Source organism: Dipodomys spectabilis, unplaced genomic scaffold (genome assembly GCF_019054845.1).
Source record: "Dipodomys spectabilis isolate Male_0828 unplaced genomic scaffold, ASM1905484v1 ptg000173l, whole genome shotgun sequence".
Lineage (NCBI taxonomy): Eukaryota > Metazoa > Chordata > Mammalia > Rodentia > Heteromyidae > Dipodomys > Dipodomys spectabilis.
In genome coordinates, this window is record NW_024870850.1 from 3,376,122 (window position 1) to 3,400,322 (window position 24,201).

The 24,201-nt window shown below is 53.8% G+C and overlaps 1 protein-coding gene across 4 annotated transcripts; it reads left to right on the plus strand.

The window, feature by feature from the left end:
• Positions 1-1,712: 1,712 nt before the first annotated feature.
• On the plus strand, positions 1,713-23,715 carry Adamts10 (ADAM metallopeptidase with thrombospondin type 1 motif 10). Of its 4 annotated transcripts, XM_042693900.1 has the most exons (25): positions 1,713-1,783; positions 3,191-3,375; positions 3,945-4,291; positions 5,630-5,786; positions 6,886-7,103; positions 8,657-8,740; positions 8,855-9,000; positions 9,595-9,638; positions 9,761-9,866; positions 9,964-10,110; positions 10,277-10,418; positions 12,465-12,572; positions 12,958-13,103; positions 13,210-13,273; positions 14,627-14,729; positions 14,977-15,110; positions 15,225-15,348; positions 17,041-17,121; positions 17,213-17,376; positions 17,528-17,654; positions 17,749-17,878; positions 19,872-20,076; positions 20,526-20,702; positions 20,793-20,952; positions 22,964-23,715. In XM_042693900.1, the coding sequence occupies exons 2-25, from the start codon at positions 3,288-3,290 to the stop codon at positions 23,071-23,073; spliced, it is 3,312 nt and encodes a 1,103-aa protein (XP_042549834.1). In that variant the 5' UTR covers positions 1,713-1,783; positions 3,191-3,287; the 3' UTR covers positions 23,074-23,715. The 4 variants fall into 4 exon arrangements, 3 of the variants coding, with proteins under 3 accessions (XP_042549834.1, XP_042549835.1, XP_042549836.1); XR_006149610.1 differs by lacking the exons at positions 20,793-20,952; positions 22,964-23,715 and having other exon boundaries at positions 17,753-17,878; positions 20,526-20,608; XM_042693901.1 differs by lacking the exons at positions 1,713-1,783; positions 3,191-3,375; positions 3,945-4,291; ... (5 more) ...; positions 9,761-9,866; positions 9,964-10,110 and having other exon boundaries at positions 10,287-10,407.
• Positions 23,716-24,201: the final 486 nt, after the last annotated feature.

Sequence of the window (24,201 nt, forward strand, 5' to 3'; positions counted from 1 at the left end):
AAGTGTGTCTGCACACACTTAAGAGTGTAAGCGTCTGTGTATCCAAGCTGAGAGGGTCTTTTCATAGGGCACCAGGCCTTCAGGCTGTACAGGTGGGGGTCACCCTGGAACTTAGGAGGGGGGTTTCCCTGCCAGTGTGTTTGTGTCTGGGTGAACCAGTGGCGCCGCCCACTTCCCCTGACTTGGTCACGGAGACTGTGTCTGTCTCCAGTGGTCAGCCCTGGCCTTTAATTAGCAGCTTCTTGGGGGGGGAGGGCACCCCAGCCCTCCTTCCTGCAGGCCGGCTGGCAGGCAGGCTGGCGACGGAGCCTTTGTCTGCTTTCTGGCCAGGGACTGCCCTGGCAGATCGTCTGCCCAGCCAGATGCACAGAGCCCAGAGCTCCCCTGGGCTCCACAGAGAGGCCCCTCGGCCTGTGGGTTCCCCCAGGATCCCCGGGAGGGGATGGAGCCCCGGTTTCCGGGAGGCACTTCCTCCTGTGGGCCTGCCCCCTCCCCCAGGCTGCCGGCCTCCCTACTCCTTCTAGAAGAGCTATGTGGAAAATAACCTAACCTAGCGTACACATACACACACACCAGGTCACACACACACGCATATATACAGTACACATACTACACATACACCTCTCCTTAACCTTCCCTTTAAAATCTCCTGACATCACCCATGGGTCCCTCATCACTGATACCGCATTAGGGGTTTTTTGATAACTTTTTTTAGGGGGGTGTTCAGTCGTGGGCCTGAACTCTGGGCCTGGGCGCTGTCCCTCAGCTCTTCAGCTCAAGGCTAGCGCTCTACCACTTGAGCCACAGCACCACTTCCGGCTTTTTTTTTTTCTGCTTACGTGGTGCTGAGGAATTGAACCCAGGGCCTCATGCATGCGAGGTAAGCTCTCTACCACTGAGCCACCTTCTCAGCGGATCATGTTTTTTGGAACTCTTGCCTTCACCCTGATACTTAAGGGCCTCCTGCAGACCCCACCCCACCCCTGTGGGAGGGGTAAGTCCCCTCCCTCTTCCCATCCATGCTGTGTCCTGCCCCCCCCCAACACCTTATCTGAGCTAAAAGTCACTGTTAGGAGCCTCCAGGGACAATGGTAAAGGGCTAGAAGGACTATTTGGGGACCAGAATGAGAGACCCAAAAATGATAGCCAGGCCAGCACTGGGTGGCTCACACATATAATCCTGTCTACTTAGGAGGCTGAGATTTGAGGACCATGGTTTGAAGCCAGCCTAGGCAGGAAAGTTCTTGAGATTCTTATTTCCAACTTGCTAACTAACCAAAAAAACAAAAACAAAAACCCTACACAATAGTGGAACTGTGGTAGAATGCTAGCTTTGAGAGAGAAAAAAACAAAAACAAAAAAAATCCTCAGCCACAACAACAGGCACTGAGTTCAAACCTCAGGACTGGCACCAAAACAAAAAAAGATAGCCAGGACTAAGAGAGTCACTGGCAGTGTGGGAGGGGCAGAGGGGCAGGGGCGGGGAGGGATGGGGATAGTGGGGTGCAGGCCCTTTGGGTAAGGGGTGGGAGTTAAGGCAAGAGGCAGTTAGAAGAGCCCATCCTGGAAGAATCTCGAGTCCAGATCTGGTTGAGCATGTCTGATCTCCTGATGCATCCTAGCCTGATTCCTCTTTGTCCCTTTCTTTGCCTGTCTACCTGCCCTGGCTTTACAGAAAAGGCAACTGAAGCCCAGAGAGGCCCACAAGCCCAAGTGTACACTGCAGGGAAGGACCTACCCTGCAAGGTTTGAACACCACGCCACCAACTGAAGCTACCTTAAGGTAATTTTAAAAAAAGAAGAATGGGAGATGGGAAGGTGGCTTAGTGGTAGAGTACTCGCCTAGTATGCATGAAGCCCTGGGTTCCATTCCTCAGGACCACATATACACAGAAAAAGCCAGAAGTGGTGCTGTGGTTTAAGTCATTGAGTGCTAGCCTTGAGCAAAAGAAGCTCAGGGACAGTGCCTAGGCCCTAAGTTCAAGCCCCAGGGCTGGCAAAAATAAAAAAAGAATGGACATTACCCTCACTGACTGGGATAGCAGGGAGTCAAAATGTGTGGGAGTAAGCTGCCCATGAGTGGAGGAATCCAAGCCCGAGAGAGGAATGTGGGCCTTCTACATCCACATCACAAAGAAACCTGGCTTCCCTCCCTTGTGGCCCTGTTTGAGGACCGGCTCTCAGACTTGGCTGGACCACAAAGAAAACAAGAGAGTGTGTGATCATACAGAGGAAGAGGGAAGGGGGGAAGGAGGCCTTGGCACAAGGTTGTGGCCCAAAGTCATGTCTGCAACCAACCGGCTGGCCTGAGCCACAAGCCCCAGAACAGCCGAACCTCCCCAGCCCAGAACCTGACGATGCAGGATCAGGAGCCAGGCTAGAAATGGAGGAGGGAGGGACAAGAGGCCTCAGGAACAAGGACCACCATATTGGGAGTTTCCAGCCCCATTTAGTGTGTGGTATAGGGTGTTCCCCACCCAGGATGGGGGCTGGAGGACCTCCATACTTGCCTTCGCTATTTAGTCTGGGTCAGAATTTCACACTGACCATCACCCCTGTCTTCAAGTGTACCCTGTGCCAACCTTCCCATTCTTCACACACACCCCCCCATTCCCGTCCTACCCCAGCCCCTGGGCCCCCTGCCAGGCCCCTCCCTGCCTCCCTCCAAGCCCTTTAACCTTGCAGAGATTCTCTCCCAATTGATTTCTTCCCTTTGCTGCCACGCAACTCTCAGTCCAGGGTGGCCACGTGACAGTGTCTCTCAGGAGAAGCTGTACCCCTGTGGTGTGCAGCTTCTGTCCCCGCCTCCCCGCCCCCAGCCCAGTCATTGAATCTGGTTTCCAGTCTTGGTGGCCACGTGACCTTCAATCTTTTCATCATCATCCACTCTCCTTCTACAAAGGGAGAAGAAAGTGGGGACTTCTTCGTTAATCTGGGAAACTTGTGAGCCACACACTGGCACGTGGTAGGTGGCCACAGTGTCTCAGCCCCTGACAGTCCCGTTCCAGAGCGGGACGCAACCTCCTTATTCATGAGGGAAGTGTCCTGGTCATCTGAGGAGCTGTAGGTCTCCCCCTGCATCCCCCATCTCCCGATCAGTCAGGTAAAGGGATCTTGTGTTGGTTATGCCAGGCAGGTCCTTCTTCTGACGGGGCTCCCTCTTCTCTCTACCCAACCCCCCCACCACCAGGAACCCGGTGATGCTGCCCAGGCTGTGAACAAGGGGGCAGCACTGTGGGGGCTGCCAGCAGCCGGGGCTGGGAGAGACATGTGGACACGTAGCCCCTATGGCTCCCGCCTACCAGATCCTCCGCTGGGCCGTTGCCCTGGGGCTGGGCCTCACATTCAAATTCACACAGGCCTTTCGATCTCAAGGTAGGCACTGTCCAAGGATGGCAGTGGGGAGGGAGAAGGATGTTAAAGAAGCCAGTTAGGACTCAAGACAAAAAGGGTTGAAGCAACTTACAAGTATAGCCTGTAACCCTGGGGAAGACATATGGAGGCTCAAAGTTCAAGGTAAGCCTTGGGCAAAAAAAAAAAAAAAAAGAAACAAGTTCTGGAGACCCTACTTCAAACAATAAAAGCTGAGCTTTGAGCAGGAGCCCACCATCCCAGCTATTTGGCAAGTATCAGCAGGAAGCTTACCATCCAGGTCAGCTGGATCTCAAATCAACACCTTGTTTGAAAAACAACTAGAACAAAAAAAGCTGGAGGCATGGTTCAAGTAGTAGAGCACCTGCCTGGCAAATGCAAAGCTGTGAGTTCAAATTCTGATCTTACCATAAATGGGTCAGGGGAACGGGGTAGGATGGGTGTGTCGTGGATGAAAGCTGGGGTCATTTAGGCCGAGCCTTGCCATTGGTGACTTGGGTCTGGGGTTGGTAAGGCCAGTATTATCTGCCCCAGACCAGGGTACACTCCAGATTTCTGATGCTCACCCACAGATGAGTTCCTGTCCAGCCTGGAGAGCTATGAGATCGCCTTCCCCACCCGTGTGGACCACAACGGGGCACTGCTGGCTTTCTCTCCCCCTGCCCAACCGAGGCAGCGCCGGGGCACGGGAGCCGCAGCTGAGTCCCGCCTCTTCTACAAGGTGGCCGCACCCAGCACCCACTTCCTGCTGAATCTGACCCACAGCCCCCGTCTGCTGGCAGGGCACGTCTCTGTGGAGTACTGGACCCGGGAGGGCCTGGCCTGGCAGAGGGCTGCCCGGGCCCACTGCCTCTATGCCGGCCACCTACAAGGCCAGGCCAGCAGCTCCCATGTGGCCATCAGCACCTGTGGGGGCCTGGTAAGCTGAGGATTCTGGGAAGCTGTGGGGGGTGCGGCGGCTGCTCACAGTGTGGGCAGTTAAGATAAAACATTTCTAAATAGATATCAGAACCAGTTGCCAGTGGTTCACACCTGTAATCCTAGCAGGCTGAGATCTGAGGGTTGAGGTTAAAAGGCAGGCCAGGCAAGAAAGTCCAGACTCTTAAGTCCACTAAACTTCCAAGAAAGCCAGAAGTGGAGCTGTTGCTCAAAGGATAGAGAGCTATCCTTGTGTAAAAGAAGCTCAAGAACAGCACCCAGGCCTTGAGTTCAAGCCCTAGGACCAGCAAAAAAAGAAAAAATAGAAGTCAGCAAAGGACTCTTAACAGGACCTACTTAAAGTATTTTGAGCTAATCAGTACTTTTTGAAATGCAGCTAAAGCAGTACTTACCGGAAAATGTTGGGTTCCAGTGGTTCATGCCTATAATCCTAACTACTCAGGAACTGAGAATCTCAGTTCAAAGCCAGCCCCACAGGAAAGTCCATGAGACTTTTATCTGCCACTAAAACCACAGAAGTGAAGCTGTGGCTCAGGTGGTAGAGTACCAGCCTTGACTAAAGAGCATTGCTGTGGCCTTGAGATTAAGCCCCAGTGCCATCACAAAAATAGGCAAAATAGATAAACATCCCAAGAAATTAGAAAAGGCATAATAAAATAAAACCAGTAAAATAGAAGGAATGAGGCAGGTAACTGGTGCATACCTATAATCTGAGCTATTTGGGAGGCTGAGATTGGGAGGACTGCAATTCAAGGCCAGCCTGAGGAGGAAAGTTTTGTGAGACTTCCTTATCAATCCATAACTGCTCCCAGGGTCACACATGCTGTCATCCCAAACTATATGGGAGGCTGAGATTTGGGATGATCAAGGCACCAGGCCAGACCAGGCAGATAAGTCTGAGAGACTTCCATCTCTGTGGAGGGAACCTGGATGTGGTAGCATGCCTGTAACCCCGCTGAGGATGAGTCTGTCGGAGGCAGATCACAGGTATACAGCCAAGTGGGAATCAAGACCCTCATCTAAAACGAACCAGTGAAAAACATCACTGGAGGGATGTCTTGGCCATATTGCACCAGCCTCGCAGAGCTTGAAGCCCTGTGTTCGAATCCCCAGAACCACCAAAACAACATGAGGTTGGAGGCATGGCTCAGTGTGTAAAGCGCCAGCCAGTGAGCAAAAGCATCAAGTACAGAGTTCAAGTCCTCTTGTGGGATGCCCCCAACCCCCGCCAAAAAAAGAAAAAAAGACAAAAGACAGAGGTGAGACTGTAGAGTTCTAAGGCAGCAGGAACGGAGCTGAGCTTTCTCTCCCACCACAGCATGGCCTGATTGTGGCAGATGAGGAGGAATACCTAATCGAGCCCCTGCGAGGGGGTGCCAAGGGGGCCCGGGGACCAGAGGAAAGCGGCCCGCATGTGGTATACAAACGTTCTTCCCTGCGCCACCCCCATCTGGACACAGCCTGTGGAGTGAGAGGTGAGCCTGTCTCTCAGGGTGGGCAAGAGGTGGCACCACCCTTCCCAGAGGCTGAGGCACAGGTAAGCAGTGGTGTCTGGCCATCCAGAGGTCAGCTACCAGAGGGACAGAGATAGATCCAGAGATGTCACTTGGGAATTGCACCTGCATAAAGTCAGGAACAGCAGCAGCGCTGAGCCCCATAGCACTGAGGCTTAATTACATCACAGATTACCACCACCACCACCACCACTCCCCCCCCCCCCCCCAGCCCCAGGAAAGTCAACAGTGAGCCTGGAATCCCAGCTACTCAGGAGGCTGAGATCTTAAGGATGGAGATTCAAAGCCAGCCAGAAAAGTTCAAGAGACAGTATCTCCAGTTAACCAGTGAAAAGCTTGGCTGGAGGAGTGGCTTAAGTAATGGAGCACCTGGAAGGGAGGGAAGAAAGAAAGGAGAGAGGGAGGGAAAAGGGGAAAGAAGGAGGGGAGAGAGGGAAGGGAAGAGCAAGCTAGGCAGCAGTAGCTCACGCCTATAATCCCAGCTCTTCAGGAGGCTGAGGTCTGAGGAGCAACAGTTTAAAGTCAGCTTGGATAGGAAAGACTGTAAGACTCTTATCTCCAACTAACCAGCAAAAGAATGGAAGTGGTGCTGTGGCTCAAGTGGTAGAGCACCAGCCTTGAGTGAAAAAGCTGAGCAAGAGTGTGAGGCCCTGAGTTCCAGTCTAGTTAGTGGCACAAAAGAAAAACGACAGAGGGAGGGAGGGAGGGAAGGAAGGAAGGAAGGGAGGGAGGGAGGAAGGGAGGGAAGGAAGGAAGGAAGGAGCAAGCAAACTCCCACAGTCCATCAGGGCAGTGGGGGACAGGAAGTCTGGAATGACAACTGGAGTGACTTTCATGGCACACTGAGCAGCTGTTCAGCCAGGCAGCTTGGCCAAGGGGCAGATGTGGTGTCTAGTTGGACATCTGGGCGGTACTGGAGCTGATGGTTTGACAGGAGACGGGCTAATACGCAGTCAGCCCCTTCTCAGCTGCAGTAAGGAAGGCGGTGTTGGGCATCTCCGGCCCCGCCAGCACTGTGGGGGGAGGGGGAGAGCTCAGCTGCATCACTGGCTTCCCCCAGATGAGAAAGCATGGAAAGGTCGGCCATGGTGGCTGCGCACCCTGAAGCCACCGCCCGCCCGGCCCCTGGGGAATGAAACGGAGCGAGGCCAGCCGGGCCTGAAGCGCTCAGTCAGCCGAGAGCGCTACGTGGAGACCCTCGTCGTGGCCGACAAGATGGTGGTAGCCTACCATGGCCGCCGAGACGTGGAACAGTACGTGCTGGCCATCATGAACATTGTAAGTGCCTCCCCCTTCCTGCAGAGGTCAGGGAAAGAGAGCAGATCCCTAAAACACCACTTGGGTCCAGAGGGGTTCTACAGAAAGACCGGCTAGGCAGCCAGCCTGGACTTATACATTTCAGCCTGAAACTTTTTTGTTTGCCTCTAAGCAAGGTGCTGCCCCTCTGGGCCTTGACTTTTACCCATCTGTAAAATGAGGATATGGCAAGATAGACTCAGGCCAAGCATGGTGGCGCATGCCTATAATCCCAGCTATTTGAAAGTATAGAGATTGAACATTTGCTTCTGGTCACGTTGTGTCTTGCTTCTGATCTGCCTCCCTTTCTCTTGGGCTTGCCACATTATCTAAAACTTGCCAGAGTTCTTGGAGGGTTCCAGACAGGACAGTGTCAGCCCAGGACTCCACAACCCCTGCCTAGCCTATTCTGCATCATTTATGCCCATGCCTGCTCTTCCCCCACCACCACTTCTGCCCTTCCTCCTGTGCCCACAGCTTATATGGGTGCCTCAGAAACCTGTGGAGTGATGTCCTATGGACACCCTTCCATCAACCTCTGTGCAAAGACACAGCAGCCAAAGGGGTGAGCAGGGGTCAGAGGTCAAGTAGACAGATCAAGGATACACCGACTCAGGACGGCTGGAAAGAAACATGCTGTTTCCCCAGTTCCCACTTTTTTTTTTTAATGTCAGTCATGGGACTTGAACCCAGGGCCTGGGCACTGTCCCTGAGCTTTTTCAAACTCAAGACTAGCGCTCTACCGCTTTGAGCTACTGCACTACTTCTAGTTTTCTGGTAATTCATTGGAGATTTAAGAATCTCATGGAGGGCTGGGAAGGTGGCTCAGTGGTAGAGCGCTTGCCTTGCATGGCTGAGGCCCTGGGTTCGATTCCTTAGCACCACATAAGCAAAAACAAAAAAGCCGGAAGTGGCACTGTGGCTCAAGTGGTAGAGTGCTAGCCTTGAGCTGAAGAGCTGAGGGACAGTGCTCAGACCCAGAGTTCAAGCCCCACGACCACACCAAAAAAAAAAAAAAGAATCTCATGGACTTTCCTGCCCAGGTTGACTTCCAACCTCGATCCTCAGATCTCAGCCTCTTGAGTAGCTAGGATTATAGGAATGAGCCACCGAGACCCAGCTTTCATGACACCACTCTGTGTATGTGTGTGCTGCCCTTTCTGATCTCTGGTCTGCAAAGTAAGGGTGCAAATGGAGCATACCTGGGAGAGGATACAGGCCATAGGCTGTGTGGTACAGCATCCAGTAGGTGCTCAATTAAAGCCCGCTCATAGTGTTGGTATTGTTCCTGATCTCTAATCTGGGCTCTTGGAGCTTGAACTCAGAGCCTAAGCACTATCCCTGAGCTTCTTTTGCTAAAGGCTAACACTCTACCACTTGAGCCACAGTGCCACTTCCAGCCTTTTCTGTTTATGTGGTACTGAGGAATTGAACCTAGGGCTTCATGCATGCTAGGCAGGAGCTCTACCCCTGAGCCACATTCCCATCTCTGGGCTACTCTTAAGACTCGGTTTCTCTTGTTTCTTGGAGGTCAGGTTGCTAAACTTTTCCAGGACTCAAGTCTGGGCAGCATCGTTAACATCCTGGTAACTCGCCTCATTCTGCTCACTGAGGACCAGGTGAGGGGTTGCTGGGGCGGGGGAGGGGGAGCGCAGGGTGGAGGGCCGTGCGCACCTCACAGAAGCTGTCCAGGCTGACAGGGCACCCACGCACCTCTCTCTGCCCATCCTCAGCCCACCCTAGACATCACCCACCACGCTGGGAAGTCCCTCGACAGCTTCTGCAAGTGGCAGAAGTCCATTGTGAACCACAGTGGCCACGGCAATGCCATTCCAGAGAACGGCATGGCCAACCACGACACGGCAGTGCTGATCACGCGGTGAGGGCCGGGAGGGCTCCAGGCTTTGGGCTCAGAAACCACCGGGGTCCAGGGACCACCAGGGTCCAAACGAGGGTCACATCTGCTGATGGAGGTTAGGGGAGGGGCTGGGGACCCGGATATGTGAGGAGGGAGGAGGGCAGTTGGATTGTTTAGGTCCTAACTATGGAGGCACTCACTTTCCTATTCATCCAAGCCGCCATTCTCCCATTCATGTATTTGCACTCTCATTCACTCAGTCACTCACTTGCCATTCCTTTCATTCAGTCACTCTGCCATTCATGCACTTCCTCGTTCATTCATACCCATTCATTCTTCCATTCAGGCACGCTCCCATTTATTCAGCTACTCACCATTCTGTCAGCCCCTCTCCCATTCACTCCTGCAGCTGTCCCATTTCTTCATTCAGTTCATTCAGTCACGCCTTTAACAGGAATCCTCGCCTCCCCAAGGCCAGCTGGGGCATAGCATGTGGTTTGGGGAAAGAAGCAAGTAGCACCTCCTAGGCAGGATGGTCCCGAGAGCTGGGCATGGCAACATCCCAGGGGGAGACGGGCCACCCCTCTCACTGCGCCCTCCCCCTTCTCTCCACAGCTATGACATCTGCATCTATAAGAGCAAACCGTGCGGCACATTAGGTACTGGGGTCCCAAAGGTTCCGGACACCTGTGAGGGTGGCTTCGACCCTGGGGTGAGCCCTGGCGGGGTGATTGGGGCTAAGAAGCTCCCCCTGAGACCCTCCCCCATGGCCATTCCCTAGGCCTGGCCCCCGTGGGTGGGATGTGCGAACGGGAAAGGAGCTGCAGTATCAATGAGGACATCGGCCTGGCCACCGCCTTCACCATTGCTCACGAGATCGGGCACACGTGAGGCCGGGGAACACAGGAGGGGGGAGGACAGGAGGCATTGCGGGGGGAGGGTCCCCTCAATGTCTGGCAGAGCCGAGGACACCCCTCTCTCCAGATTCGGCATGAACCACGACGGTGTGGGGAACAGCTGCGGCGCCAGGGGCCAAGATCCAGCAAAGCTCATGGCTGCCCACATTACCATGAAAACCAACCCATTCGTGTGGTCGTCCTGCAGCCGGGACTATATCACCAGCTTCCTGGAGTGAGGATGGACCCAGCCCAGTCCTACTGCGGGGGAGGGGAAGGGCCACAATCACAGTGGGGATGGGGCCTGTGGAAATCAGGGCTGCAGCCCCCCCCAAGATGTCTATCCAAGCTAAGGGGCTCCCTGAGGTGTTGGAATGACAGCTCCTTTCTTGTCGTCACAGTTCGGGCCTGGGGCTCTGCTTGAACAACCGCCCCCCCAGACAGGACTTCGTGTACCCAACCGTGGCCCCCGGCCAAGCCTATGATGCCGACGAGCAATGTCGGTTCCAGCACGGAGTCAAATCGCGTCAGTGTAAATACGGGGTAGAGAGAGCCTTCCTGCTTTCCTTCCTGGGAGGGGAGGGGTTTGCAGAGGGTCCCCACTGGGAAAGTGGGGTGGGAGAGCCAAGAAGTGGGGGTGAGGTGAGGAGCTAGAAGGAATGAAGTATATGGGGTATACAGATGTCCCCCAACTAGCCAGGGACAGAAATGAGATCCCTGGCTGGGGATGGGCATCTTGCCGGCTATCCCAAGACCTCTCACTGGGCAGTTTTTAACTAAATATCCTTGCTTGGTGTTAATGGTTTCCTTGGGAATGAGCCATCTACTTTGCTTGGCAACAAATCGAAGAGAACCTTCCAGGGACTGTCTTCACTCCCCGTGTCCCCTACTGACTGGTTCACAAGGTCTCCTGGCTCTGGTCTTTGACTGGACAGGCTGTGAGTTTCCTGAATGTTCTTTGCTGTTTCCTGAGGTTCAGATGCCCAAAACTCTTTGGTCCGTGCATCAAGAAGTGAGCTCGGAGCAGGATGTGGTAGTGAACACCTGTAGTCTCACCTACTTGACGAAATGGAGTTAGGAGGATCACAAGTTGAGGCTGAGTTTGGCATACTTGGCAAAGAGAAGACTATATGAAAATCAAACTAAAGCAAAAAAGGCCTGAGGGAGCGTTTGGTCTAGGCCCTAAATTCAATCCCCACTACTACTCCAAAAAAGTTTTGTAAAAAATGAGTTTGGGGGCCGGGAGAACCCAGGAAGCTGATAACTTGATGTCCTTCTGCTTTGACTGTCAGAATTCAGCATCTCCTCTGCCCACCTCTCTCCATTCCTGAATTCTACTTCTTTTTTCTTTTTCTTTTTTGTTTTCCCCCTGTTTCTGTCGTGGGGCTTGAACTCTGGGCCTGGGCACTGCCCTTCAGCTCCTCAGCTTAAGGCAAGCACTCTCCCACGTGAGCCACAGCATCACTTCCAGTTTTCTGGTGGTTAACTGGAGATAAGGGTCTCATGGATCTTCTTGCCCAGGCTGGCTTTGAACCATGATCCTCAAATCTCAGCCTCCTGAGTAGTTAGGATTACAGGCATGAGCCACCAGCGCCCAGCCTTTGAATACCACTTTTTGAGTCCTTTCAGATTCAGTCCTAGTGTGTCCTGGCCCTACCCAGTTCTCTACACCTTCCAGAGAAAGGATATGTCCAAGATAATATAGAATCCAGGCCCTCACTTCACCTCATTCACTGTCACTCATGGTGGCTCACACCTGTAAAGATTGGAAGAATAGTTCAAGGCTAGCCCAAGACAAAAAGTTGCCAGATCCCGTCTCAGTCAATAAGATTGAGCATGGTGGTTTTGCCTAAGAGCCCAGAAGCCATAGATAGGAGGATTGAGGTCTGAGGCCAACCCTAGGGAGAAAATGCAAAACCCTATCTGAATAGTAACTAGCCCTACAAGTGTCCCTTCTTACAGCCACTGATTAGTTCAATGCCAAATCTGCAAAGTTTGGAAGCATTTGGGTTCAAAGAGCTCTCCTCAGAAGAAAGATCCTGAAAGCATAGGGCAGGGTGGAAGAGGTAAGATCTGACTACAACCTAGTGCTGATTGGTTCTCTCTGGTGATAGTACCTAGAGCTAAAAGGTCACAGTGATCGCCTGAGATTAGTGCAGCTTCCTGCCATGGACCAGGGTTGCCAAGGTCAGAATAGGCCCCTGATCTCTCCTGCACTGTTAAGCCCGTCCGAAAAGGAAGTGAGACTCCTTCCTGTCCCTTCCCACAGCAGGTCCGAGTTTTAGAAGGCACTAAGGGGCTTTAGCCAACATCCCACTTTGAAGATCTGGACTAGACTACAGGCTGCCCCTTAGTTGCAGTGTAGCTTTTAGTTAGAAGGCCTTGCCTCTCTGAACCTTGATAAAAATGCAAGTAAAATCAGCCAGAGGATTGATCCATGGTATACCAAGGGGCTCCACAAAGCATAGATTGTTGGCAGACAAGTCCAAAGGGGACCCAGGATAGCAGTGAGTCCTTTCCAGCAAGAGAGGCAGCTCTCAAGGACTGGGGTGTGGAGGGTCGAGCCTGAGCGGGTGCCTTGGCCCGCAGGAGGTCTGCAGCGAGCTTTGGTGTCTCAGCAAGAGCAACCGGTGCATCACCAACAGCATCCCGGCCGCCGAAGGCACGCTGTGCCAGACGCACACCATCGACAAGGGGGTGAGCGCGGGCCCCGCCTTCGGCTCGGGGCCACGCCCCCTGCGCGTAAGAGGTTCCCTCTGCTTTGGCCACGCCCCCATTTGTGGATCTTGTCCTGGTTTGCCCTTCCCGATTCCGAAGCCACGCCCCTCGACGCCGCTCGCTCGTCCCGGGCCCGAGGCCACGCCCCCGCTCACTGAAGCCACGCCCCTCACCACTCCAGCCGCACCTCTGTCTGGTGGTGGCGGCTTCCTGGCTGTGCCTTGACGCTCCAGCCGATCCCCAAAGTCCTTAGACCCCGTACCTCTGTCCACCCCGGCCTCGTCCAGAGGGACTGCAGCTGGGGGCGGAAGAGGGGGACGGACCCTGAGCTCCCCATCCCGTTTCCCCCACCCCTGTTGTCCAGTGGTGCTACAAGCGGGTGTGTGTCCCGTTCGGATCGCGACCAGAGGGCGTAGACGGGGCCTGGGGCCCCTGGGCCCCGTGGGGTGACTGCAGCAGGACGTGCGGCGGCGGTGTGTCCACGTCCAGCCGCCACTGTGACAGCCCCAGGTCAGTCCTCAGGAAAGAGCCGGGTGAGATGCTCCCCTCCCCAACCCCATTGTCCTCCCCCCCACACACACACACACCATCTCTTTCGGGTCTCCCCCACTTCCAGGCCAACCATCGGGGGCAAGTACTGTCTAGGGGAGAGGCGGCGCCACCGCTCCTGCAACACCGAGGTGAGATCCCCGGCACCCCAAACCGCTTCCTGAATTCCCCAGGTACCTGCTCCAACCTTACCCGACCTATGCCCTGTTCCTCTCCACCCACTTCCTCTCTAAGCTTGGGTTTCTCTCCAGCTACCCCTTTCCTCCAGTAGTTTTTTTTTTTTTTTGGTGGGGTGGAGGGGAGGGTGGTACTGCAGCTTGAATTTCGGCTTCTGCCCTAAGCTTTTTGGCTGAAGGTTGGTGTTCTACCACTTGAGTCACAGCTCCACTTCCAGCTTTTTGCTGGTTAATTGGAGATAAAAGTGTCATAAAGTAGCTGGGCACCAGTCGCTCACAACTGTAATCCTAGCTACTCAGGAAGGTGAGCTCTGAGTCTCATGGTTCAAAGCCAGCCCAGTTAGGAAAGTCCATGAGACTCTTCTCTCCCGAGAACCTCCCAGAAAACTGGAAGTGGTGCAGTGGCTCAAGTGGTAGAGCACTCACCTTGAGCTGAGGAACAGGGCCCAGGACCAGAGTTCAAGCCCCACGACCAACACACACAAAAAAATATGTCATAAACTTTCCTGCCAGCTACCTTCAAACCACAAATCTCAAATCTCAGCCTCCTGTGTGTCTAGGATTATAGGCATGAGTACCCACAACCAGCTCTACCTCTAGTGTTTACATTCTTTTACTAGAGGAATGTCCCTTGCTTGCCCTCCCCCCCCCCCCAAGTAATTGTTCTGTCCTCATACCCTAGATCCATTCCAGTGTGTGGCTCCTCCTTCACGGCCCAACTTCCCCCAAAGCCAAGCCCCTGTCCCCTTATTGTCATCTCCCCCCCCCCACCCCCGCAACCTGACTGACCGTCCTCTCTCCAGACCTGGAGCCTGGCTGGCTTGTTTGCTTCTTACTCTCTTTCTTCTTTTTTGCTTCTGTTTGTGCCTATATCTCACCAGGAGTGACCATCTTTGCTTCTCTCTGGAATTTTCTCTTCTATTCCTTTCTAACGCAATGCCCATGGCTGAGTCTCTTGTGTAGAGAGTTTTAGATAAACACATATAAGCCAGAGGCTGACAGGAGGAGGAGAGGATGCTCAGACAGCACAAAGAGTTTGGAGGGAGCAGTGGCCTTTCTTCCCTCCCCACCACCACCTGAGGAGTCACGTCTCTGGGGGTCTATGTGCTCTCATTCATGAAGAACCCAGTCATCACCCCTAGCCTCTAATGGGTCATCTGCTTCAATCACCTGGACATCTAGCATGGGTCACCATCAAGTCTGTCCTGGACCATTGCAGCGTCCTCCCTAGTCTCTCTGCCTTCATCTGATCCGTGCCAAGCTTAGCACCTCTTCTGTGCCCCAATTTCTTCCCTCTCCCCTCCCCAGGACTGTCCTCCTGGCTCCCAGGATTTCAGGGAAATGCAGTGTTCTGAGTTTGACAGTATCCCTTTCCGTGGAAAATTCTACACATGGAAGACATACCGAGGGGGTGAGCAGGGAGCCCCTGAGGGTTTAGGGGTGGTGAAGGGAAGCTATGGGAAGCATCCAGCATTCCAAGGTTCTTCCCAAGGAAAGCATGCCCAGGATGTGGTGAATGGTGGCTGGATGTATCCTCCACCCACCCCAGCCTTGGTGTTGGGTCTAGGGTCTGTCCTTGGCCTCGATTCTTCCTATGAAACAGACAGGGACTTCCAAGGGTGGCCTGGCCCCAGGTCTGATTGGTCTATGCCCCCCAGGGGGCGTGAAGGCCTGTTCCCTGACTTGCCTAGCAGAGGGTTTCAACTTTTACACGGAGAGAGCGGCGGCCGTGGTGGACGGGACACCCTGCCGCCCGGACACGGTGGACATTTGTGTCAGCGGTGAGTGCAAGGTAAGTGGAGATTCCCAGGAGAAGGAGAAGGGTCGGGCATCTCCAAAATACACACACACACACACACACACACACACACACACACACACCAGCACCAGCACCTTTCCCTTGCAGCACGTGGGCTGTGACCGAGTCCTGGGCTCTGACCTGAGGGAGGACAAGTGCCGAGTATGTGGAGGTGACGGCAGTTCCTGCGAGACCATCGAGGGCGTCTTCAGCCCAGCCTTGCCTGGGGCAGGTGAGGATCCCCCGTTCCCCTCCCACATGCCACACGAGGGCCTGGTGGCTCGAGTCAGGGTTGGCCTACCACAGTAGTCAAGATGAAGTAATTCTATAGATTCCAGCCTTTCTGTGGAGTCTGAGTTAGGCTTAGAGGTTGGGTATTAGGGATCCCCAAAAGTCCTATTGTTGGGAGATGGGAACAAAAATGCCCTCAAAACAGGAGGAGGAAGGGCCTCAGGTACTGGTGTGGGTCCCGTTTGCCTAGATCTTGGTCATTTAGATAACGAAGACAAGGCAAGCTCAGCTCTTGCCCTCCACCATCCTTGGGGTGTCAGGATGGGTGAGAAGGGGTTTACTATGCATCCCGTGAGCCAAAGGGGCTAGGGGACTCAGTGTGCCAGCAGGGGAAGTCTTCTTTGGGGGAGGGACACTGGAAGGATGTGGAGAACCCCCTTCCCAGCTTGGGCTGGGTCCAGGGATTGAGGAGATTGGGGAGTTCGGGAATCATCCAAAAGGCTGGCGAGGCTGGGATGGTAAGAGCAAGTCAGGAGTCAGCAGGAATTGCACACGGTCTGCTGGGTATGGGTCTTAGAATGTGGGTGTCATTCCCCAGGCAGAACTTGACTGGGTTTTTTAAAGAACCAAATAGCTTTGTGGAGAATGATATTCTACAGATGGGCCAGAGTTAGGGAGAATAATGAAGATAAAGAAAAGATGGAATGGAGTGCCCATCTGTAACCTCAGTTACTTGGGAATGTGAGCTCTAGAGGATTGTGGTGTGAAGCCAACCAGGGTTTAGAGGGGGAAAAAAGTACGTAAGGGCTGGGAAGGTGGCTCAGTGGTAGAGCGCTTGCCTTGCATGCATGAGGCCCTGGGTTCGATTCCTCAGCACCACATAAGCTAAAAGAAAAAAGCCAGAAGTGGCGCTGTGGCCCAAGTGGTAGAGCACTAGCCTTGAGCTGAAGAGCTGAGGGACAGCGCCCAGGCCCAGAGTTCAGGCCCCACGACTGGACCCAAAAAAAATTAAAAAAAAAAAAAAAAGTACGTAAGATCTCATTTCAACCAACAAGCCACCTAGAGTGCTTCATGGCTTGTGATCCCAACTCTGAAGAAGGCATAGGTAGAAGGATCTTGGTCCAAGGCCAGCCCAGGCAAAAAGGGAGTTTATCTGAAAAATAATTAAAGCAAAATAGAGAGAAAGGGAAGGAAAGGAAAGAGGAATAAGAATAATATAAGAGGCACAGGTGGCTCACACCTGTCATCCTAGCTGCTGAGGAAACTGGGATCTGAGGATCACAGTTCAAAGCCAGCCTTTGGGAAAGAAACTAGCAAAAGGCTGGCAGTGGAGGTAGGGCTCAAGTGGTAGAGTACCAGCCTTGAGCAAGAAACCTAAGCAAACAGCATGAGGCTCTGATTTCAAGCCCCAGTAGGTCAAAGACACCTTGGCGCCCTTCCCCGCTACCTCTGCCCAGCCTTGCTGCTTAGTGAGGAGGTAAGTGGTTAGTAGCGCAGTGAAAAAGTTGGAGTTCAAATCCCACCTAGCCACAGAGCCTCCATTTTCTGATCTATAAGACATACACTTCCCGTGGTCCCGTGGCTATCTTCTATAATGGGGTAATAGCTGTAATTATCAAAGGCCCAAAGGTTGGGGGCAGGTGAATTGTGGGGGACCGGCATAGTGGGTAACATCTGAGCTTCCCCCATCCAGGGTATGAGGATGTCGTCTGGATCCCCAAAGGGTCAGTCCACATTTTCCTCCTGGACCTGAACCTGTCCCTCAGTCACCTGGGTAAGCAATGGGGGTGAGTAAGGACTGCAGATCTGATGGGGTTGGAGGGTTCACTGTGACTTCATTCCTGACCCCTGTGCCATCCCCCCAGCTCTAAAGGGAGACCAGGAGTCCCTGTTGCTGGAGGGCCTGCCGGGGACCCCCCAGCCTCATCGCCTGCCCCTAGCCGGAACCACTTTTCACTTGCGTCAGGGACCAGACCAGGCCCAGAGCCTTGAAGCCCTGGGACCCATTAATGCGTCACTTGTTGTCATGGTAACAAGATGGTGGGCAAGAGACAGGAGGACCTGAGCATCTTTTTCTTTTTCTTTTTCTTTTTTTTTTTTGAGGGATGGAGACTCTGGGAGACATTTTTCATTGGCTGCTCCTCACCTTCCCCTCTCACCCATCTACCCACCCACCCCAGGTGCTGGCTCGGAAAGAGCTTCCTGCCCTTCGCTACCGCTTCAACGCGCCCATCGCCCGGGATACCCTGCCCCCCTACTCTTGGCACTACGCGCCCTGGACCAAGTGCTCAGCCCAGTGTGCAGGCGGTGAGGCCAGGGCAGGCTCAGGGGTGGGCAGTAGACACCTGCCTCTGGTGCTGTGGGCTGGCCCCGGGCTGAGCGAGCCCCTCCCCTCCCCCAGGCAGCCAGGTGCAGGTGGTGGAGTGCCGGAACCAGCTGGACCGCTCCACCGTGGCCCACCACTACTGCAGCGCCCACAGCAAACTGCCCAAGAGGCAGCGCGCTTGCAACACGGAGCCCTGCCCACCTGAGTGAGTGCCCAGGGTGGGGTGAGGATGTCCCCTAGGAAAGATGGGACACAGAACTAGGAGACGAGGCTGAGCACTGCAGTGAAGTGCTGTGGTCTGGGGAGTGACAAGGGGACTCTTAGCTGTCATCCCAGCTACACTGGAGGTAGGAGGCTCGCAGTCCAAGGCTGGCTGCAGACAAAAATGCTTTGTCTGGGGCTGGGAAGGTGGCTTAGTGGTAGAGTGCTTGCTGAGCATGCATGAAGCCCTGGGTTCCATTCCTCAGTACCACAGAAACAAAAAAGCTGGAAGTGATGCTATGGCTCAAGTGGTAGAGTGCAAAAGAAGCTCAGGGACAGTGCCCAGGCCCTGAGTTCAAGCCCCAGGACTGGCAAAAAAAAAAAAAAAAAAAAAAGTGCTTTGTCCATGGCTCATCCTTTGTTCTGTCATCCTAACTACTCAGGAGGCTGAGATCTGAGGATCATATTTTGAAACCAGCCCAGGCAGGAAAGGTCATGAGATTCTTCTTAACCCATTAACCACCAAAAAGCCACAAGTGGAGCTGTGGATCGAGTGGTAGACTGGCCATTCTTGAGCCAAAAAGCTTAAGGACAGTGCTCAGGCCCTGAGTTCAAGACTTAGGACCAGAAAACACACACACACACACACACACACACACACACACACACACACACACACACACACACACACACACACACACACACACACACACACACGGGCATGACTCCAGAGTTGGGGGTGTGGCTCAAGTGGTAGAGTACCTGCACAAGACACTGAGTTCAAACCTCAGTACAGACAATTTTTCTTTTTTCTTTTCTTTTTTTTTGGGGGGGGGGGGGGCAGGTCTGGTCGTGGAGCCTGAACTCTGGGCCTGAGCGCTGTCCAGCTCTTCAGCTCAAGGCAAGTGCTCTACCACTTGAGCCACAGTGCCACTTCCAGCTTTTCTTTTTTTTTTATGTGGTGCTGAGGAATCGAACCCAGGGCCTCATGCATGCAAGGCAAGCGCTCTACCACTGAGCCACCTTCCCAGCCCCCAAAATAATTTTTTTTTTGGTCGGTCGTGGGGCTTGAACTCTGGGCCTGGGCGCTGTCCCTCAGCTCTTCAGCTCAAGGCGAGTGCTCTACCACTTGAGCTACAGCGCCACTTCTGGTTTTCTGGTGGTTTATTGGAGATAGGAGTCTCATGGTCTCCCCTGCCCGGGCTGGCTTTGAACCGCAATCCTCAGATCTCAGCCTCCTGAGTAGCTAGGATTACAGGCGTGAGCCACCGGGCCCGGCTCAAAATAATTTTTAAGTTATAATGTTCACCAGGCACTGGTGGCTCACACCTGTAATTCTAGCTACTCTGGAGGCTGAGCTCTGAAGATGGAGGTTCAAAGGGAGTCGAAGTGGGAAAAAAAAGTCCATAAGACTCTTATGTCCAATTAAACAGCAAAAAAGCTGGAAGTAGAACTGTGGCTCAACCTTGAGCATTGAAAAGGCCAGGCCAGAACTTGAGGTTGAGTTCAACTCTCAGTGTGGGCTAAATAAACAACTCAATGTTACGGAGTTCATGGGGTCAAAGTCATAGTGTTTCCCAGGGTAAAGGCCAGGCTAGATGGTCCTGGAGCCAGAATTCATGCTAACAGTCAAGGAATAATCAAGCTAATAGTCCTAGGGATCAGCCCTCATTCTCCCCACCCCCCAATGACAGTACTGAGCCTGGTTGCTGTCCTTTAGACTTTCAGTTAAGGCTAGTGTTCTACCACTTGAGCTCTATTCCTGATTTTTTTTTTGCTGGTTAGTTGGAGAGAAGAATCTCACTGACCCAGCGGGCTTGGAACCAGGATCCTCAGATCTCAGCCTCCTGAGTAGCTGGGATTACAGGCGTGAGCCCCCACACCCAGCTGAACCTGCTCTTGGCTGGTTGGGTGCTCCTTACCCAGTACTGGTTCACCTGGGAAGAGTTAGGAGAAAGTAACACCCCTGACCCCTGACCCCTGCTGCGCCCCCACAGCTGGGTGGTGGGGAACTGGACGCGGTGCAGCCGCAGCTGCGATGCGGGCGTGCGCAGCCGCTCGGTGGTGTGTCAGCGCCGCGTGTCCGCCGTGGAGGAGAAGTCGCTGGATGACAGCGCGTGCCCGCAGCCGCGCCCCCCGGTGCTAGAGGCGTGCCAGGGCCCCACGTGCCCGCCCGAGTGGGCAGCCCTGGACTGGTCTGAGGTCAGCACACACTCAGCCCGCCCTCTTCGGGTGTTTGGTGGGTGAGGATGGGGAGGACGGTGACTGATGAACCCCTTGGAGGGGAGGCCGCCGTGGGGGGGGTCCCCTCTGCCATCTATGTGATCCCTGAGGGAGGGAAGAATGAAAATTGGGGAACCCTCTGGGGGGGATCCCCTCTGTCATCTGTGTGAGCCCTGAGGGAGGGAAGAATGAGAATTGGGGAACCCTCTGGGGGAGGACCACAGTGGGGGGTCCCCTCTGCCATCTGTGTGAGCCCTGAGGAAGGGCAGGATGAGAATTGGGGAATCCACGTGAGGCGTGAACATCATGGGGTCCCCCCTGCCATCATGCTCGCTTAAGGGATGGGGGCCCCCTTGTGTTTCCATTACCTTCCCACTCCACGAGGCCTGCGCCCCAGTCTGAGACGCCTCCCCCTCCTCCAACCACAGTGCACCCCGAGTTGTGGCCCGGGCCTCCGGCACCGCGTGGTTCTCTGCAAGAGCGCGGACCACCGCGCCACGCTGCCGCCCGCGCAGTGCCCACCCACGGCCAAGCCCCCCGCCACCATGCGCTGCAACCTCCGCCGCTGCCCCCCGGCCCGCTGGGTGGCCAGCGAGTGGGGCGAGGTAGGTGGGCGTCCCCCCCCCCCACACACACCAGGGAGGAGGGAGGGGGGAGTCCCGGGCTGGGGCGAGCTCAGGGACTCCTCCCCACAGTGCTCCGCGCAGTGCGGCCTGGGCCAGCAGCAGCGCGCCGTGCGCTGCACCGGCCACACCGGCCAGCCGTCCCGGGACTGCGCCGAGGCCCTGCGGCCGCCCACCACCCAGCAGTGCGAGGCCAAGTGCGACCCTGCGCCCCCCGGGGATGGCCCCGAAGGTATGTGGGTCACAAGCACCCCACGGAGTGGGGGGGGGGGAACACCAGGAGGGCTTCAGGTGGAGAGGACTTCTGGAAACATCTGGAAACACAAGCCAGGTCTCCCAGGTTGCCTGTCACTGTCCAAGGCGAGTGCTCTACCGCTTGAGCCACAGCACCACTTCCGGTTTTCTGGTGGTTTATTGGAGATAAGAGTCCCTGCCTGGGCTGGCTCTGAACCGAGATCCTCAGATCTCAGCCTCCTGAGTAGCTAGGATGACAGGCGTCAGCCACTGGCGCCCAGCTTATCCTTGAGCTGTTGTTTGTTTTTATTTTTTAACAACAAAGTTGTTTTATTTTAGCACACAACCAAACTTTTTTTCTTTCAAACAAAACTTTCCCCAGATTTATTACTGAATCAACCTTCTAGAGCATGGCACAGAAACAGAAAAATCATATTCCCAACAAAACACGTTTAACTATCAAGACAATGATGACATTTTTCTCTTGATATGGCAAGATGATGTGTGTGCCATCTCTCCTGCAATTCCTTACAGACCAATTAACTGGATATAAGAGTCTCATGGATTTCCCTGACCTCCACAGGCTTCAAATGGTGATTCTCAAATCTCAGCCTAAATAGAGTTACAGGCATTAGCCACCAGCACCTGGCACTTTGTACTTTAAATCAGTTTATCAGCCTCAAGCACTCTTGAGGTTATGTTCCATAAGATTCTGTCCTGTACAGAATCAGTGCCAATGACAACTTTACCCCAGTTAAGGCTAAAAATGCCTGCAGATGTCACCCCATGTTCCATGGCCCCTTGAAAACCACTGCCCATTTATTAATTTTTTTCTTTTTTTAAATTGATCTTGTTATGATAGCCAGGCTGGACCCAGACTTCTAGGCTCAAGCAATCATCCTGCTCAGACTCCCAAGTGCTGGGATTACAGGTGTATGCCATTATGCCCAGCTATAAATTTGTCTTTTCATATAGAGCAGTGGATGATGTGTTTGGGACTACCTTTCACTCTTGTGCCTCAGTTTCCTCATCTTGTCAAGGGGGGTAAGTAATAGACTCACTCAGAATGAGGTACCACTTTAGAGGTGGAATAAAAATGATCCACTGGATGACCAAGTGCTAGTGGCTCACGCCTGTAATTCTAGCTACTGAGGAGGCTGGATCTGAGAATCACAGTTCCAAGCCAGCCTGTGCAAAAAACTCTAGGAGACTTATCTCCAATTAATCACCAAAAAGCTACAAAGTGGAGCTGTGGCTCAAGTGGTAGAGTACTAGCCTTCAACAACAACAACAAGCTTAGGGACAGTGCCCAGGCTCTGAGTTCAAACCCTAGGATAGGCACACGCACGCGCACACACACGCACACACACACACACAAGATCTGTTGGAAACCACAGACATTACAAGCTGGTAAGCACTCTTTATTGTCATCATGAACATACACTGTTGAATATGTGAATACAAAATACACAGATTCTTCCAACCAGGGATCAAGATGTCAGTTATGACATGGGTGTGGTGGCTCACACTTGCAGTCCTAGCTATTCAGGAGGCTGAGTTCCAGAGGGTCAAAGTTCAAAGACACCCTAGGTAGAAAAGTCTTCAAGACTCCCATCTTCAAAATAACCAGCAAAAAGCTGGGCTGGAGGTGTGGCTCAAGTAATAGACCATCCGTGAAGCAAGCAAGCTCAGCAAATGTGTGAAGCCCTGAGTTTAACATCAGTTTTTTAAAAAGACAAGGCTATGATTCATACCTGTCATTCTAGCTACCCAGGAGACCCAGCAATGAAGGATTATGAGTGGAGGCCAGCCCCATTTCAACTGATTGAATAGGAAAGATTTTTTTTCATGGATAATCCTGAGCTCTCTCCATGCTGAAAATAGCCTAATGACAGGAGTTATAAGCCTCCCTTGACAGTTGAGGAAACCCAGCACAGAAAGGCAAAGTCACTGGTTAAGTAGAACGTGGCTGGGTGAGGCAGTGAAAACTGATGGCTCCTCTCCTGCAGAGTGCAAGGATGTGAACAAGGTCGCGTACTGCCCCCTGGTGCTCAAATTCCAGTTCTGCAGCCGAGCCTACTTCCGCCAGATGTGTTGTAAAACCTGCCAGGGCCGCTAGTGGGGCGCGCAGTACCTGGAGCCGTCGTGGAGCCGCAGGCTGAGGGGGAACCCCAACCAGAGAGGGTCCCAGAGGGCGGGAGCTGGGAGTGAAGGGTGACATGGAGCTGGAACTTATTTATTGGGAACCCCTACAGGGCCTCTGGTTAGGGGATGAAGAGGAGCTGGCTACCCCCTCCCCAGTCCCTCTAAAGTCCTTTGTCCAATTCATAACCAGATCCCCCCCCTCTTCAGGGATGGATTTAAGGAAGGGGGTACCTAGTTGTCCCAGCACCATTTGCACCCACCCTTAAGGAGTCCCCTCCCCTACCCTCTGATCGAAATATGTACTGTGAAGAGTGGGAGTGGGAGAGGGGGCTACCAGCACCCTCCCCCCAGCACTAACTCCCTCCCACTCTGAGCTGGTGGGGATCCAGGCTTGCTAAGGGGGACAGGACCTAGCACCACCTCCATGACACCCTCTCCCAAAACCGACCAGGGGGAAGATTCACCCCAACCTCTGCTCTCACTGATCCATGGGGGGACCCCAACATCCAAGCCACCCCCATCATGCCGGTTACAAGGCCTCACCCTGGGGCTAACGCTCCTCGCAGGAAACCCTACATCAATAAAGTTCTGTCTTAAATAGATTTCTGTGAGTGTGAGTGTGTGTGTGGCTGAGTCCCTTCCTGCGCCTGCCCTGGGGCCAGAAAAGACCACAGCTCCTCAAGGCATTAGTGGCTCACACCTGTAATCCCAGCTATTCAGGTGGCTGAGACCTGAAGGTCACGGTTCAAAGCCAGCTCAGACAGACAAATTCCAGAGACTGGTTTCCAATGAGCCAGCAGAAGGATAGAAGTGGAACTATGGCCCACAGAGAGTGCCAGCCTTGAGTGAAGAAGCTAAGGTTGAATGCAAGGGACCTGAGTTTAAGTCCCAGGACTAGCATCAAAAAACAAACCAAAAAAAAAAGTTATCCTAGCTGCCAGAGAGGACTTGGGCCAACAGAGACAAGAACACGGCCATGGGCTGGGAAGGTGGCTCAGTGGTAGAGTGCTTGCCTTGCATGCATGAGGCCCTGGGTTCAATTCCTCAGCACCACATAAGCAGGGGGAAAAAAGCTGGAAGTGGCGCTGTGGCTCAAGTGGTC